Here is a 12,101-nt window from a genome sequence, read left to right on the forward strand (position 1 = left end):
CTAGAAATTTTCCAACTTCAGAATTCCTCTTTGCAATCCTTTCTTGTTATTGCTGTCATTTCCCAACATTAAATTTGCACTTGAGTAAGCAGCTAAGGCCAATTGACAGAAGACTTCATAAAGCTTGCAGAGATTTTGTTCATGAAATCCATCTAAATAATCCAAGATACCAATTATATGCGAAGACATTGGAACTAACTGCTCAGCATACTTTGATGTGAATAAGATCATAGTTTCCAAAGCAGAACACAATTCATGGCCAACTCCTGAGCCTATATGTGTGACCAATGCACCATGGATTTCTTGCCTTGAGTAGGTATCACTGAACTCTTTGAACAATGATGTATACAAGTGGATGCCAAACATTTTAGCTTGCAGTTCTTTGCATGAGAGTAAGCATGTAGTGATAGAGAGAAATGAAGGGAAGTAATCCTAGACAAGTTCCCTCTGCCCATTAATGCATTGCTCAAAAAGAACTTCATGAAAACAACCTTCCAAAATCGTCTTCTTAAGCATCCTTTCTGCATTTTTCATCATGGAACCTCCATTTGTGTGAATACATCAATGACTTTATGTTCACGAGGTTGGTCTAGGGAGTTCATCTCTTTCAAAATTGCCTCCAAGAGTATATTTTTGAAAAGGAGACTCAATTGCAAAGCATCAAGGATCGATGCATCAGTGCTGTCAACTGGTGATTTGCCTTTAAGCTTCTTGTTTCTGTATGCATGAGAGTTGATAACCCCAGCAAACTTTAACTGCTCACGGATTTGAGATAACATCCTACGAACATTTGCTGGTGTAGACGAGAGTAATAGAAATCTAAGCAAATGGGGCATATGGTCTGCTTCAACTGTTCTATGCAAGATAAGGCTGTGGTGATGGCGTGTTCTTGCAACTGCTCATCCAAGTTCAAGTTAGAGAAAGAATCGAGTACAGGCAAAATGACCTCCGAATCCTCCTGCAACAACCGGTCAAGAGTAGTCGGTCGCTACTGTTCCATTGCACTGCTCGCTAATGATCTCAGGGAGAGAGCCAACTATCTCCTTCTTTAGCTGAGGAGGTGATATGGAGACAACTTCCATAAGCTTCTCGATAAACCCCTCTGCATCAATCAGGAAATGGAGCCACATAAAGTGTTTGACAATAAGCCTCGCTACGTCGTCATTGAGAGGTAAACCACCATTTCCATTGGCATCAAAGTGCTTAGGAATCTTTTCAAGAAGCAGAAGCAGAATCTGGGCCTAGATAGGGGCGACCAGGAGAAGAATCCGAGCCACGCTTTCCCCTTTTCGGGAGCCACCATCTTGCGATGCCCGAATTAGAACCCTTTTCAGATTTTGATGGGTCTATGCGTACGCAGAGAAGCCGGCGACGAAACGGGAGCGGAGGGAGTGGTTGACGAAGAGGTGTTGTTGGAGCCTTACAATATGTCACTATCACACGACCTGATATTACCTTTGCAGTTAATCGTGCTTGTCAATTTATGCATGCTCCATCTGAACAAAATTGGGATAATGTAAAAAGAATACTTTGTTATATCAAAGGTACTATTTTACATGGTCTTCTTCTATATCGTCATTCTTCTAGAGACTTACATGCTTATAGCGATGCAGACTGGGCAAGCTCTCCTGAAGATAGACGTTCTACTAGTGGATATGCAATATTTCTTGGACGAAATCTTATCTCATGGAATTCGAAAAAGCAACCTACAGTATCTCGTTCAAGCACTGAAGCTGAATATAAAGCTATAGCCAATACAACATCTGAAATTATTTGGCTTCAATCGCTTCTTTCAGAACTTCATCTTGCATCAAATGTCCCTCCAAAACTTTGGTGTGATAATATTGGAGCAACATATCTTACAGCAAATCCAGTTTTTCATGCTCGTACAAAACATGTGGAAATTGATTTTCATTTTGTTCGAGAACGTGTGGCAACTCGACAGTTATTTGTCTCTTATATCTCTGCAGAAGATCAACTTGCTGATATCTTTACAAAGCCATTGTCCAGACAACGTTTCAGCAAACTAGCAAGCAAACTCAACGTCAAAGATCTCCCGTTGAATTTGTCGGAGGGTAAAAGAGGATCAGTTTTAAAAGAGAATTAGTCGATAAAAATTTATTATTAAGATTAGAACTTTTCTGTTATAATATGTCAATTGACAGTTTATTTATTAATCTGTTAATTGACCAAGCACTTTAATATTCCTATAAATTGTATCCCTTATGGGAAAACTATCAATGAGGAAATTTTATTTCTTTCCACTTTTTCTTTTCTCTAGTTCGGTTTTCCTTCTCTTAACAGTGTCCCTCGAGGCAGCGGCGGAACCGGTGAGGATCAGCTGGGAGCGAAGGTGGGGAACCTGGCGGAGCCAGTAGGGTGCACCCGGAGTCGGCAAGGATGGAGATCAATGCGGTGATGTCCCGTTCGCTGCCTTTGTTTCCTTCGTCTCCTCCGTTGCTCCCTTCGATGGCTGCGGCGACGTTACGAGGTTGAGATCAGGGATGGAGATCGTCGTCGGAGATGGGAGCAGGGCACTTGCGAGTTGCGAGGGTTGGGAGGTGCGGAGCGCTCACCATAGCTTAAAGAGTTGTGATTGTTCTTTCAACGTTAATTCACAGCATCTCAGCTTAGATTTTCATGTCAATTTATTTTGATTATTATATCATAAATGATCAAGCAATCAATTTACAAACTACTGATGTGAACATTCCTCAAAGATAATCATTAGAGAGATGAAGATATTTAAAAAATATTCAAAAAAAAAATCAAAATAATATTAGAGTTAGATCCTGATAAGTCACTCTGACGCTATCGTTTCGCATGAGGAAAAAATTTAATAACTTGAAAAAATTAAGATTGATGTGTGCATATCTGTGCCTATGAGTATGAACCATCTTTTATAGAGTTGTTAATATCCGTTTAAGAAATATTCTGAAATATTTTAGTGAAACGGTTCGTTTAAAAAATATTCTGAAATATTTTTTTTATTCTTCAGGTGAAACGGTCCGTTTAAGAAATATTCTAAAATATTTTTTTAATCTTAAGGATTTTATGTCGTTTGACACATGGAGATAATAGATTTCTATCGCATCAAGTGTGAAGTACAAATACAAATTATCTTAGAATCAAAAGAGAGTTTGGATAGATTTTATGGTTTAAGAATTGAGGATACACTTAAAGGAATGATAGTTTATGATATGATATAATTTTAACCTTTTAATGAAATATTATTAATTCTATATATTTATTATATTATTATAATTTTAAATAAATTTGAAATGTATTTGTAGTTGACCGTAAATAAAGATTATTATCAAGTGTATATGAATGATACTTTATTAGTTTTTCATTTGGTATGATATGTTGAGACTGATGCGTTTGTTAGAGGGGGTGAATAGCAACTTTTCATTTTTACCTGCAAAATCGTTAGCGGAAACACAAAAATAAAAACAAGACAAAGAGTGATCAACGCTAACCCGTTCAATTTACTTGGTATCCACATCTTACGAGGTGACTAATCCAAGAATCCACACACACACAGCAACCTTTCCACTATAAAAACTTCTTCTTCTCAAAGAACTCTTTGAAGGTGGAGAAACCTTTACAGAACAATCTCTCTTCCTCTTACAAAAGTGAATAGTGAAGGTTCAGGGAAGAGTGTCAGGGTTTACTGAGATTGGAATTCGTGCAAATGAGAGAGAAAGTGAAAACACTTCTCCAATCTTTTATATGCGTTTTTATATTCGACTAATGGGCTTCAATGGCTCTGTAGATTGCGTTTAATTTGTCAACTGTCAGCCCAACGTTCATCTAGCAGTTGACTAATCCCTCCACCAGTCAACTGGCCAGTCGATTGGTAAGTGAATTTCACTCAACCAAAGTCTCTGTGTGTTTCTGATCAAGGCACCAGTCGACTGATGGTAGTGTCAGTCGACTGGTGAAGTTGAATTTCTCCTTTCAGCTTCCTTCTTCATCTCTTAGCTTTGACTCAAGCCTTCAAACATCTTCTACAAGCCTCGTGTCTATCCTTGCACTTGCTTGAGATGTTTCCCTCAGCTACGTCGTGCTAAGTCTCTCTTTGTCAAGAGGTCGCGTCTCTGGGACTTCATCATTTTCTAAGAGGTCGCGCCTCCGAGACTTCACCATTTGCCAAGTTTTCTAACCTGGACTTTCCTGTGAACTCAATTAACACAAGTTAGATCACCAACATTGCCTAACTTAAACTCGTTTTAGCCAAACATTAAAATCCAATGATACTTGAGGCAAGACTGTACCAACATAATATTCAATATTTTAAATTAATTTTATTCAATGTATATTTTTATTATTTTATTTTTATTAATATATATTGTATTTGTAGGTGATGAATACTTTTTTGATTATAATATAATGGTTGAAGATGATCCATAATAAATTAGTTGAGTTTTTATTTTAAGAGATTTAGTTAGTTTTAAAATTTAATATTTTAAGTGCATTTTATTAGTGAGTAACTAGTTTTGAATATAAAAGATTTATCTTTAGTATTAGTATTGTATTTATAAATTTGACTCAAATGATTATTAGATGATTAAGAATGATGTATTAGTATTTTAATTTATTTATTTTTATTATAAATGATCTATATGAATATATTATGTTGATGTGTAAATTTTTAATTTGGATTACATATTTTAAATAAGATTAGTATAATTGTTAATATCTTTATAAATTAATATAAATCATATTTATTAGTAATTAATTAACAAGTATTTTAAAATGATCTTATAAATAGAGACGGATGTTACTTAGGAATGTCATGGGCTTAGTCCAGTCCAAAATCTTTTTAATTATTATTATCTATGTAAGTCTTTTTACTTAGTTTATTAAAATCCATCCCTTTTTCAGTAAAAGGTAAAATTCATCATTCCAACGGTGTTACATGAACGACTCCATAACCATTTATGAGGAGGTAAATAAAGAAGTTACAATTGGCCACGACGGAAGAGAGTATTGTTTTGGCTTCGTCAAGATTTAACTCTTGTCCACTTTAACAACTCTGCTCTGTCATAACCAACTCAACTATGCCCCGAGGTTATTAAAATCCATCCCTTCCACACTCAAAATATAATCCACCTCATTAAGTTCAAATCTCACTCAAATTTCTTAATCCGTCCTTACTTATAAATTATCATTACACATAAATTTTATTATCTTTATAAAAAATATAAGTCATTTATAATTGTTAAAATAAATAAGTTTTAGGTGTCATTTAAATTTGTCTTTAGTACGATAATAAAAAAAATATAATGTCCTTAAAATATTATTCTTTCTTGAATTTTTAGATTGTAAGTTATATCCTTAAATTGAGATATCAAGTTGACATTGATATTTTATAATGAATTATTCTTGTCCTAAATATTTATAAGATGAATTATTTTCTTTTTCAAATTAATTGAGTTGGGTTAAGGTTCATCTGAGTAATTTATAAATATAAAAACTCTTTAAATAAGAACTTTCCTAGGGTAAATGTTCATTTTTAAAATTTATAATTTTTTTATTAGGTTTATCGCAAAGTTTAGCCAAGATGATGATCTTTGAACTTGTCGTTGTCATCATATTGAATGTCGACTATTAAATAATTATTATGATAATTTTAAAATGTTTTTTTAATAATTTTAAGAAGTATAAATTATTTTAATTAAATTGATAAAATTTTTAAATATAAAAATATTCAATATTATATATATATATATATATATTATATAAAATTAATCGGTTTATTTTAAACTATATATATATACTAAAATGTGAGTATTTTAAAATAGGAAATATTGTAAAATATGATTTATTTATTTTTTAGAAGTGTTTTTGATTTTTGTTGAAAATAAAAGACGCAGAAGAGTCGTCGACGACGATGCAGATAGTTTATCCTTTCTGGAAGATGAGGGCCGCTGCCGAACAAATTTATTGCCATATTTTATTTATTTCCTGATTGCCCTAACAGATCTTGAGCGAGAGCGAGATGGAGATGGTTAACGATCGGCTTGCCGATCTGAAGGCATTCGATGCCACCAAATCCGGCGTACAAGGCCTGGTCGCGCGCGGCGCCTCCGAGGTCCCACGCATCTTCCAGTGGATCGGCGAGCATCAGCCTGCGCCTGCCCGTGTCGAGATGGACCGCCAGGCTGCGGTGCCCGTCATCGACCTTGCCGGGAGTCGGCGGGAGGAGGCGGTGGCGGAGATCAGGCGGGCATGCCAGGAGTGGGGGTTCTTCCAGCTGGTGGGGCACGGGGTTCCGCCAGGCGCCATGGAAGACGCGCTGGTGGGCGCGCGCGCTTTCCACGAGGGCGACCCGGAAGTGAAGGCGGCGTTATACTCGCGCGACGGCCTGCGGGCGGCCAAGTACTCCAGCAACTTCGATCTCTACGCGTCGCGGGTGGCGAATTGGAGGGACACGCTCTACTGCCGCATGCTTCCCGACCCGCCCAAACCAGAGGAGCTCCCGCAATCTTGCAGGTATATCTTATTTATTGGGCTTGATTTCGTTACCTCTCACAGTCTTATTGCCTTAGCCTTTTTTTTCACTTGCTGAAAGATTTGTATGCACATATATCCTTTTAAATATAAATTTAATTTTGGGCATTTTGATTTTGGGCTTTCTGAGAAAGCTCGAGCTCTGCAGAATGATACCCCTGGGTGGACCAGTCGCAATTCTCCCTTTAGTTGAAATTGTAGGTGTAACTGCAGAGAAGGAAATAAATTTCAAAAAAGAAAAGATAATAATTGAAGAAAATAAATAAAAGATAATTCTAGACTGTCACTTGAGCAATAAAAGAGAATAAGCAGAAAAATATGTTTTTAAGTGTGGTGCATTCTTGTTACCAATTATAATTGCTAAAATGCCCTCATAACTATGGAACATAATTTATTTTAAGATTGAAATGAATTTTGATTGCAGTACTTTATTCTTAAATTTGTTTTTAAGTGTGGTGTATTCTTGTCTCTTGAGATTGGTTGGATGGCTTCATAAGCTATTTATGTGCCAATTCAGTCTAGAGGCTTTTTGTGTCTCGTGTTCATTCTAATGTATTAAAAGACAACTGGATGGACACCTTTGATTTCACTAATTAGTTTGTATCGCTCAAAACACTATTCTCACAGGTCTGTATATTTTGTTTCCAGAGAAGCACTGTTTGAATATTCAAAGCATATTGGTAAATTGGGAAAGACTTTATTTGACTTGCTTTCTGAGGCTCTTGGACTCAACCCTTCATATTTGGAGGAAATGGAATGTAACCAGGGACAAATCCTACTCTGTCACTACTATCCACCTTGCCCTGAACCAGAAGTTGCTATCGGAACAAGCGCCCACTCGGATTCTGGTTTCCTCACTGTGCTTCTCCAGGACCATATTGGCGGACTGCAAGTTCTTCATAATGATAAATGGGTTGAGGTTCCACCGATTCCCGGAGCTCTGGTCATAAACATTGCTGATCTCCTTCAGGTAATATGACATGAAATTCGGTAACTTGACATATAAATTCATCAACAATTTCAAACTCCTAGTGCCTGTTTGAAATCTGTTGACACTCCATGCACAATACTCGCAGCTGATCTCCAATGATAGGTTCCAGAGCGTGGAACACAGGGTGGTGGCAAAAAGAGAAGGCCCAAGAATGTCCATAGCATGCTTTTTTAGCACTCATTTTCATCCATGTTCCACAAGGCTATATGGTCCTATCAAGGAGCTCCTATCCGAGGAAAACCCTCCTCTGTACAAGGAAATTATGGTGAGAGATTATGTGGCATATTACTACAACAGAGGACTGGATGGCAAATCCACCATATCACATTTCAGGCTGAGTTAGTAGGGGTGTTGCCAGTGTGCTGTAACAACAAGTGATGTTATCAAGATTTGTATGAGCGTTGGTTCTGTCACTATAAACTCCATATATAGACTAATGGTGAATGTAGAAGACCGACAAAATTCTCAAACTATACTTGGATTTTGGACATTCTAACAGTGCGCACCGCACCCCATGGTTGAATTGTTCACATACTTGTTTATTTATCTCCCCTAGATTGCCCCAATTATTATATGCATTCTGCTAATGAAGTTATCATATTACAAGAGTAAGTCACTAGGGACATACATTATGGTTCATATATTAGATGATGGATGACAGCTAGATTATTGGTGATGGCGTTGATGAATTCCATATATTAGTTGATGGAACTATCCCAACATTGTATTATAAGCTACATTTCAAGTTTGAGGGAGTGAGGCAAAGGCCTAAAATGGGACTTAGGCTTGATAAGAACTATCGAACCCAACAATCATAGGAAGAATGGATTATGTGTGCATCAAGATCAGCCACGTTTGGACTTAGTTGGTCCTTCTTGATTCACACATCATATGTTAGGTCATCTAGTTTGTCCTTTTTTATTCATACATCATATGTTGAGTTATCTTTTTCTGGAGAAGGATAGGTGTCATCAATGGCTTCACTAAGGTCATGAGCTTGAAAGAGTAGATTATATTTTCTAAAGTAGATAGTTGTTGACTTATTCAATTTGATATGCAAATCTTTTAAACATTTTCTCCTTGTTGTCTCATAAGTCAAATTTGTAGTGTTGGTAGCAAGAAAAGGAGGGATGCTCTATCGCCTAGCTACAAAGGTGATGGGGACTTGATGTCAAGCACTGGTTCAACAAAAGAACTTAGAGGGAAGCACTGTTTGATTCTTGAGTTACTCCAAGAAGGAATACATGAGAACCATTATGATATATACCATGCAAGAACAAGAAGTAGAAAAGAGGAGTGGGAGAATTTCTGGAGTAATTTCTCTTAATGTATGATAATGACCAAAGAGAGTTGATTGTATGGATGTATATTGCAATTTCTCTTATTTTTTGTATCAAAAATTATATAATAATACATTAATAGATTAGAATCAATCAAGGTATTCCTAATTCAATTGATTAATGAGTTTGATCCTAATTGATTCCAAATCAATTAGGGTCATGATTCCTAATTCAATTGATTGAGATTGATATTGATTAATTGGGGTTTATTATTATTATTATTATTATTATTATTATTATTATTATTATTATTATTATTATTATTATTATTTTCCTCATGATTGCTTCTAATCAGTCCCCTCGATTAGTCATGACCTTAATGCAAGTTTGTTAGTGTTGACTAGAGCTTCTCTCCTTCAACATTGAAAGAGACAAGTTTTCGATTGATTTTGATCCATTATAGTTCTAATGCATAGGTTCTTTAATTTCCTTCTCAATCATGTTGTAACATCTCTTTGTGGAATCTTCCTTGCAATGTTCCCCTTGGCTATGCCTTGGAATCTTCTCATGTCAAGTGTCTGATTCCTCGATGATCAAAAAGAATTATTTGCCATTAATGATCCTCATAATGATTTATTAGAGCTTTAATTTCCACAAGATAGTACCTATGCAATCAATCTTTGATTAAGATTAATCAAGTTGACCAAGTTCGAGTTGAGTTTCGATATTTAATTAATATATTTATTGATAAGTGCGAGATGTTCAAGTGAAAGAAGAGATTGTTGAAGAGGAAGATTATCGGTGCAATCGATTTCGGGTCAGATTGACTAAGGTAGATGCATGAGCGACAAATCAAGTAGATTAAAGTTGACTAAATATTTGATAGTGGAGAAATCCAAATGGGTTATTGTTGATGAGGTACTTAACACTCGAAAGTCCAATATAGAGTTGACAAGAGAGAAGTCTAAGTGAGTCATGATTGATCGAACATTTGATAGTTGGAAGACCAATAAAAAGTTGACATGAGAAGCGAAGTCTAAGTGGATCATTAAGGATCAGACACTTGACATGAAAAGTGAAGTTCAAATAGGTTATGGAAGATCGAACACTTAATAATGCAAATGAAGTCCAAGTGAGTCATAGAAAATCGAACACTTAACATAAGGAAAGTCTAAATAAGTCAAGAAGGATAGAATATTTGATAGTGGTGAAGTCCTGATAGGTCAAGATTGACTGGATGCTAAACAATGATGAAGTCCTGTTAAGTTAAGGTTAACTAAATACTAGGTAACAATGAAGTCCCAACAGATTAAGGTTGACCGGATACTAGGCAATGGAAAATCTTGGCAGGTTAAGATTGGTTGAATGTTGAGTAAAGGAAGTTATGATAGATTGAGGTCAATTATATATACTAGACAAGGTGAGAATTTAGCTTTGGTACACTTATAGAAGTATCAATTGACTAATGAAATCCTAAATTCTAAATTTAGAGTTTGAGAGGTTTTAAGGTGGTTTGCTACATGAACAGTCGATTGATCGATTTGATCAATCGGCTGATGGGCACATAAGTTGATTGATGAGTTTGAGCAATCGACTGATGACATTATAGTAGTAAACAGAATGTCTAGAAAGATCAATTAGATCGATCGACATCAATTGAGTTGAGCAGCCGACTATTCTATCAATCGAGTGAGAGACTTGACTAATGACACTATTATAGCAAATAGAAAGTTTCTTGGTCGAGTTGGAAATTCAACTGATGCGGTAATAGTCGATTGATGAATAGTAATAATCAACTGTTGGTGGTTAAAGATGAGGTAGAAGAGTCATTCTAAAGGTGAAACGGTCGAATTTAGTGGAGTAATCGACTGATAGTGATGTCCAGTCGACTGATATGTGGAAATCCACCCCAACTTAAAGTCTATGAAAGAAGAGTTTCAGGGAAGATTTCGGTGCTAGTTCTTGACGATTTTAGAGAAATGCTGTTGTACTTCTAGACCTCAGGAGGCAATTCAAGAGCTACAAACAACGATCAAAGCAAAACTTCTTAGTGTACATTTTTTCATTTTGATTTCTTATACCATTTGTACATTTATTTTTTACTTTGTATTTGTTTGCAAAGAACAAATATTTGTAAGAGATTTCTCCGCTTTCGGAAGGTTTTTGACAAAGAGGAAGCTAGTGGATTATTGCTAGGATAGTATGCCATGGAGTAAGAATTAGTGATTCTGAACCAAATAAATCTAGGTGTGGTACTTGTGTATTTATTTTTGTATTTGTCTCTTTTGGCTGCATGTTTAATTCTTTATATATAAATACAATGAACAAGAACAAAATTATGAATCTTTATTCATCTCCTTCTAGTGACATCAATAGTCTCAACAACTCTATAGCCACTCATCATGTCAAATCATGGCATTCTCTAAGAAGCAATATGCTACCATGGATCTAACATGATGCAAGTAGGCAATAAGTCATGTTTACAAAATACCTTAGAAACATATTATTTCATTCATCTAATTAAAATTTTTGCATGCACTCTTTATATCCTGCATGTCACTAAACATTTATTCTCAATTTGTCAATTCAATAACCTTAAATTTCACTCTCATGAATATTTTATGGATGATCAGAAAACCAAAGCTACTCTACTTCATCTGGAAACCACATAAAAGAAGTCTCTATCACCTTGAAGTTTCTGCTACTTATCTCTCATCAGTGAAGATATAAATAAATTAGCCTAACATACACATCATGGTCATGCTTCTCTTTAACTTGTTAGTAAGTTATTAACTATTATGGTTTACTTATCTTTCTTTCATCTTCATCATGATTATGTATAACTTGTACAAGTTAAAAAAAAAAATCATAAACTACCTTTTGCTTCATCTAACCATCCATCTAATTTCTTACTAGAAATAAATCATTCAAATGTTAATCATAAACGACCTTTCGCTTCATCTAGCCATACATATAATTTCCTACTAGAAATAAATCATTCAAATGTTTGGTTTCCTCCCCGTATTTTGTTTATCAGACGTTTTCTTTATTATGTTTTTTTTGTCGATCACATTAGTATTTACACATGGCTATTCCCTATGAAAATAAAGTCTAATTTTTTTAACATGCTTTCTCATTTTTAGAGAGATATATAGACATTGAACACTACTTTGGTCACAAATACTCTCACTTTACTCTTTCTAAAGTGGAAGTAACAATCTCTTCACTATCATCGAGTATCCTACCTTTATACTTTAAAGCAATTTGTAGAGTAGAAATATAAACACAGTCAAAACTACTTCAACCCTTTTCAA

General features: G+C 35.4%; 1 protein-coding gene and 1 pseudogene across 1 annotated transcript; one reads left to right on the plus strand and one right to left on the minus strand.

Annotated features, from left to right (window-relative positions):
• LOC141845938 (uncharacterized) lies at positions 1-4,935 on the minus strand (annotated as a pseudogene).
• Positions 4,936-5,894: 959 nt separating this feature from the next.
• LOC141846423 (1-aminocyclopropane-1-carboxylate oxidase homolog 1-like) lies at positions 5,895-7,977 on the plus strand. Its single transcript, XM_074734466.1, has 3 exons — positions 5,895-6,498; positions 7,165-7,486; positions 7,593-7,977. Exons 1-3 carry the CDS (start codon positions 6,005-6,007, stop codon positions 7,848-7,850), a joined length of 1,074 nt encoding a protein of 357 aa, XP_074590567.1. The 5' UTR covers positions 5,895-6,004; the 3' UTR covers positions 7,851-7,977.
• Positions 7,978-12,101: the final 4,124 nt, after the last annotated feature.

This window comes from Curcuma longa, chromosome 15 (assembly GCF_044706935.1).
Source record: "Curcuma longa cultivar G26 ecotype Majalengka, Jawa Barat chromosome 15, ITB_CL_G26_1.1, whole genome shotgun sequence".
NCBI classification, from domain to species: Eukaryota; Viridiplantae; Streptophyta; class Magnoliopsida; order Zingiberales; family Zingiberaceae; genus Curcuma; species Curcuma longa.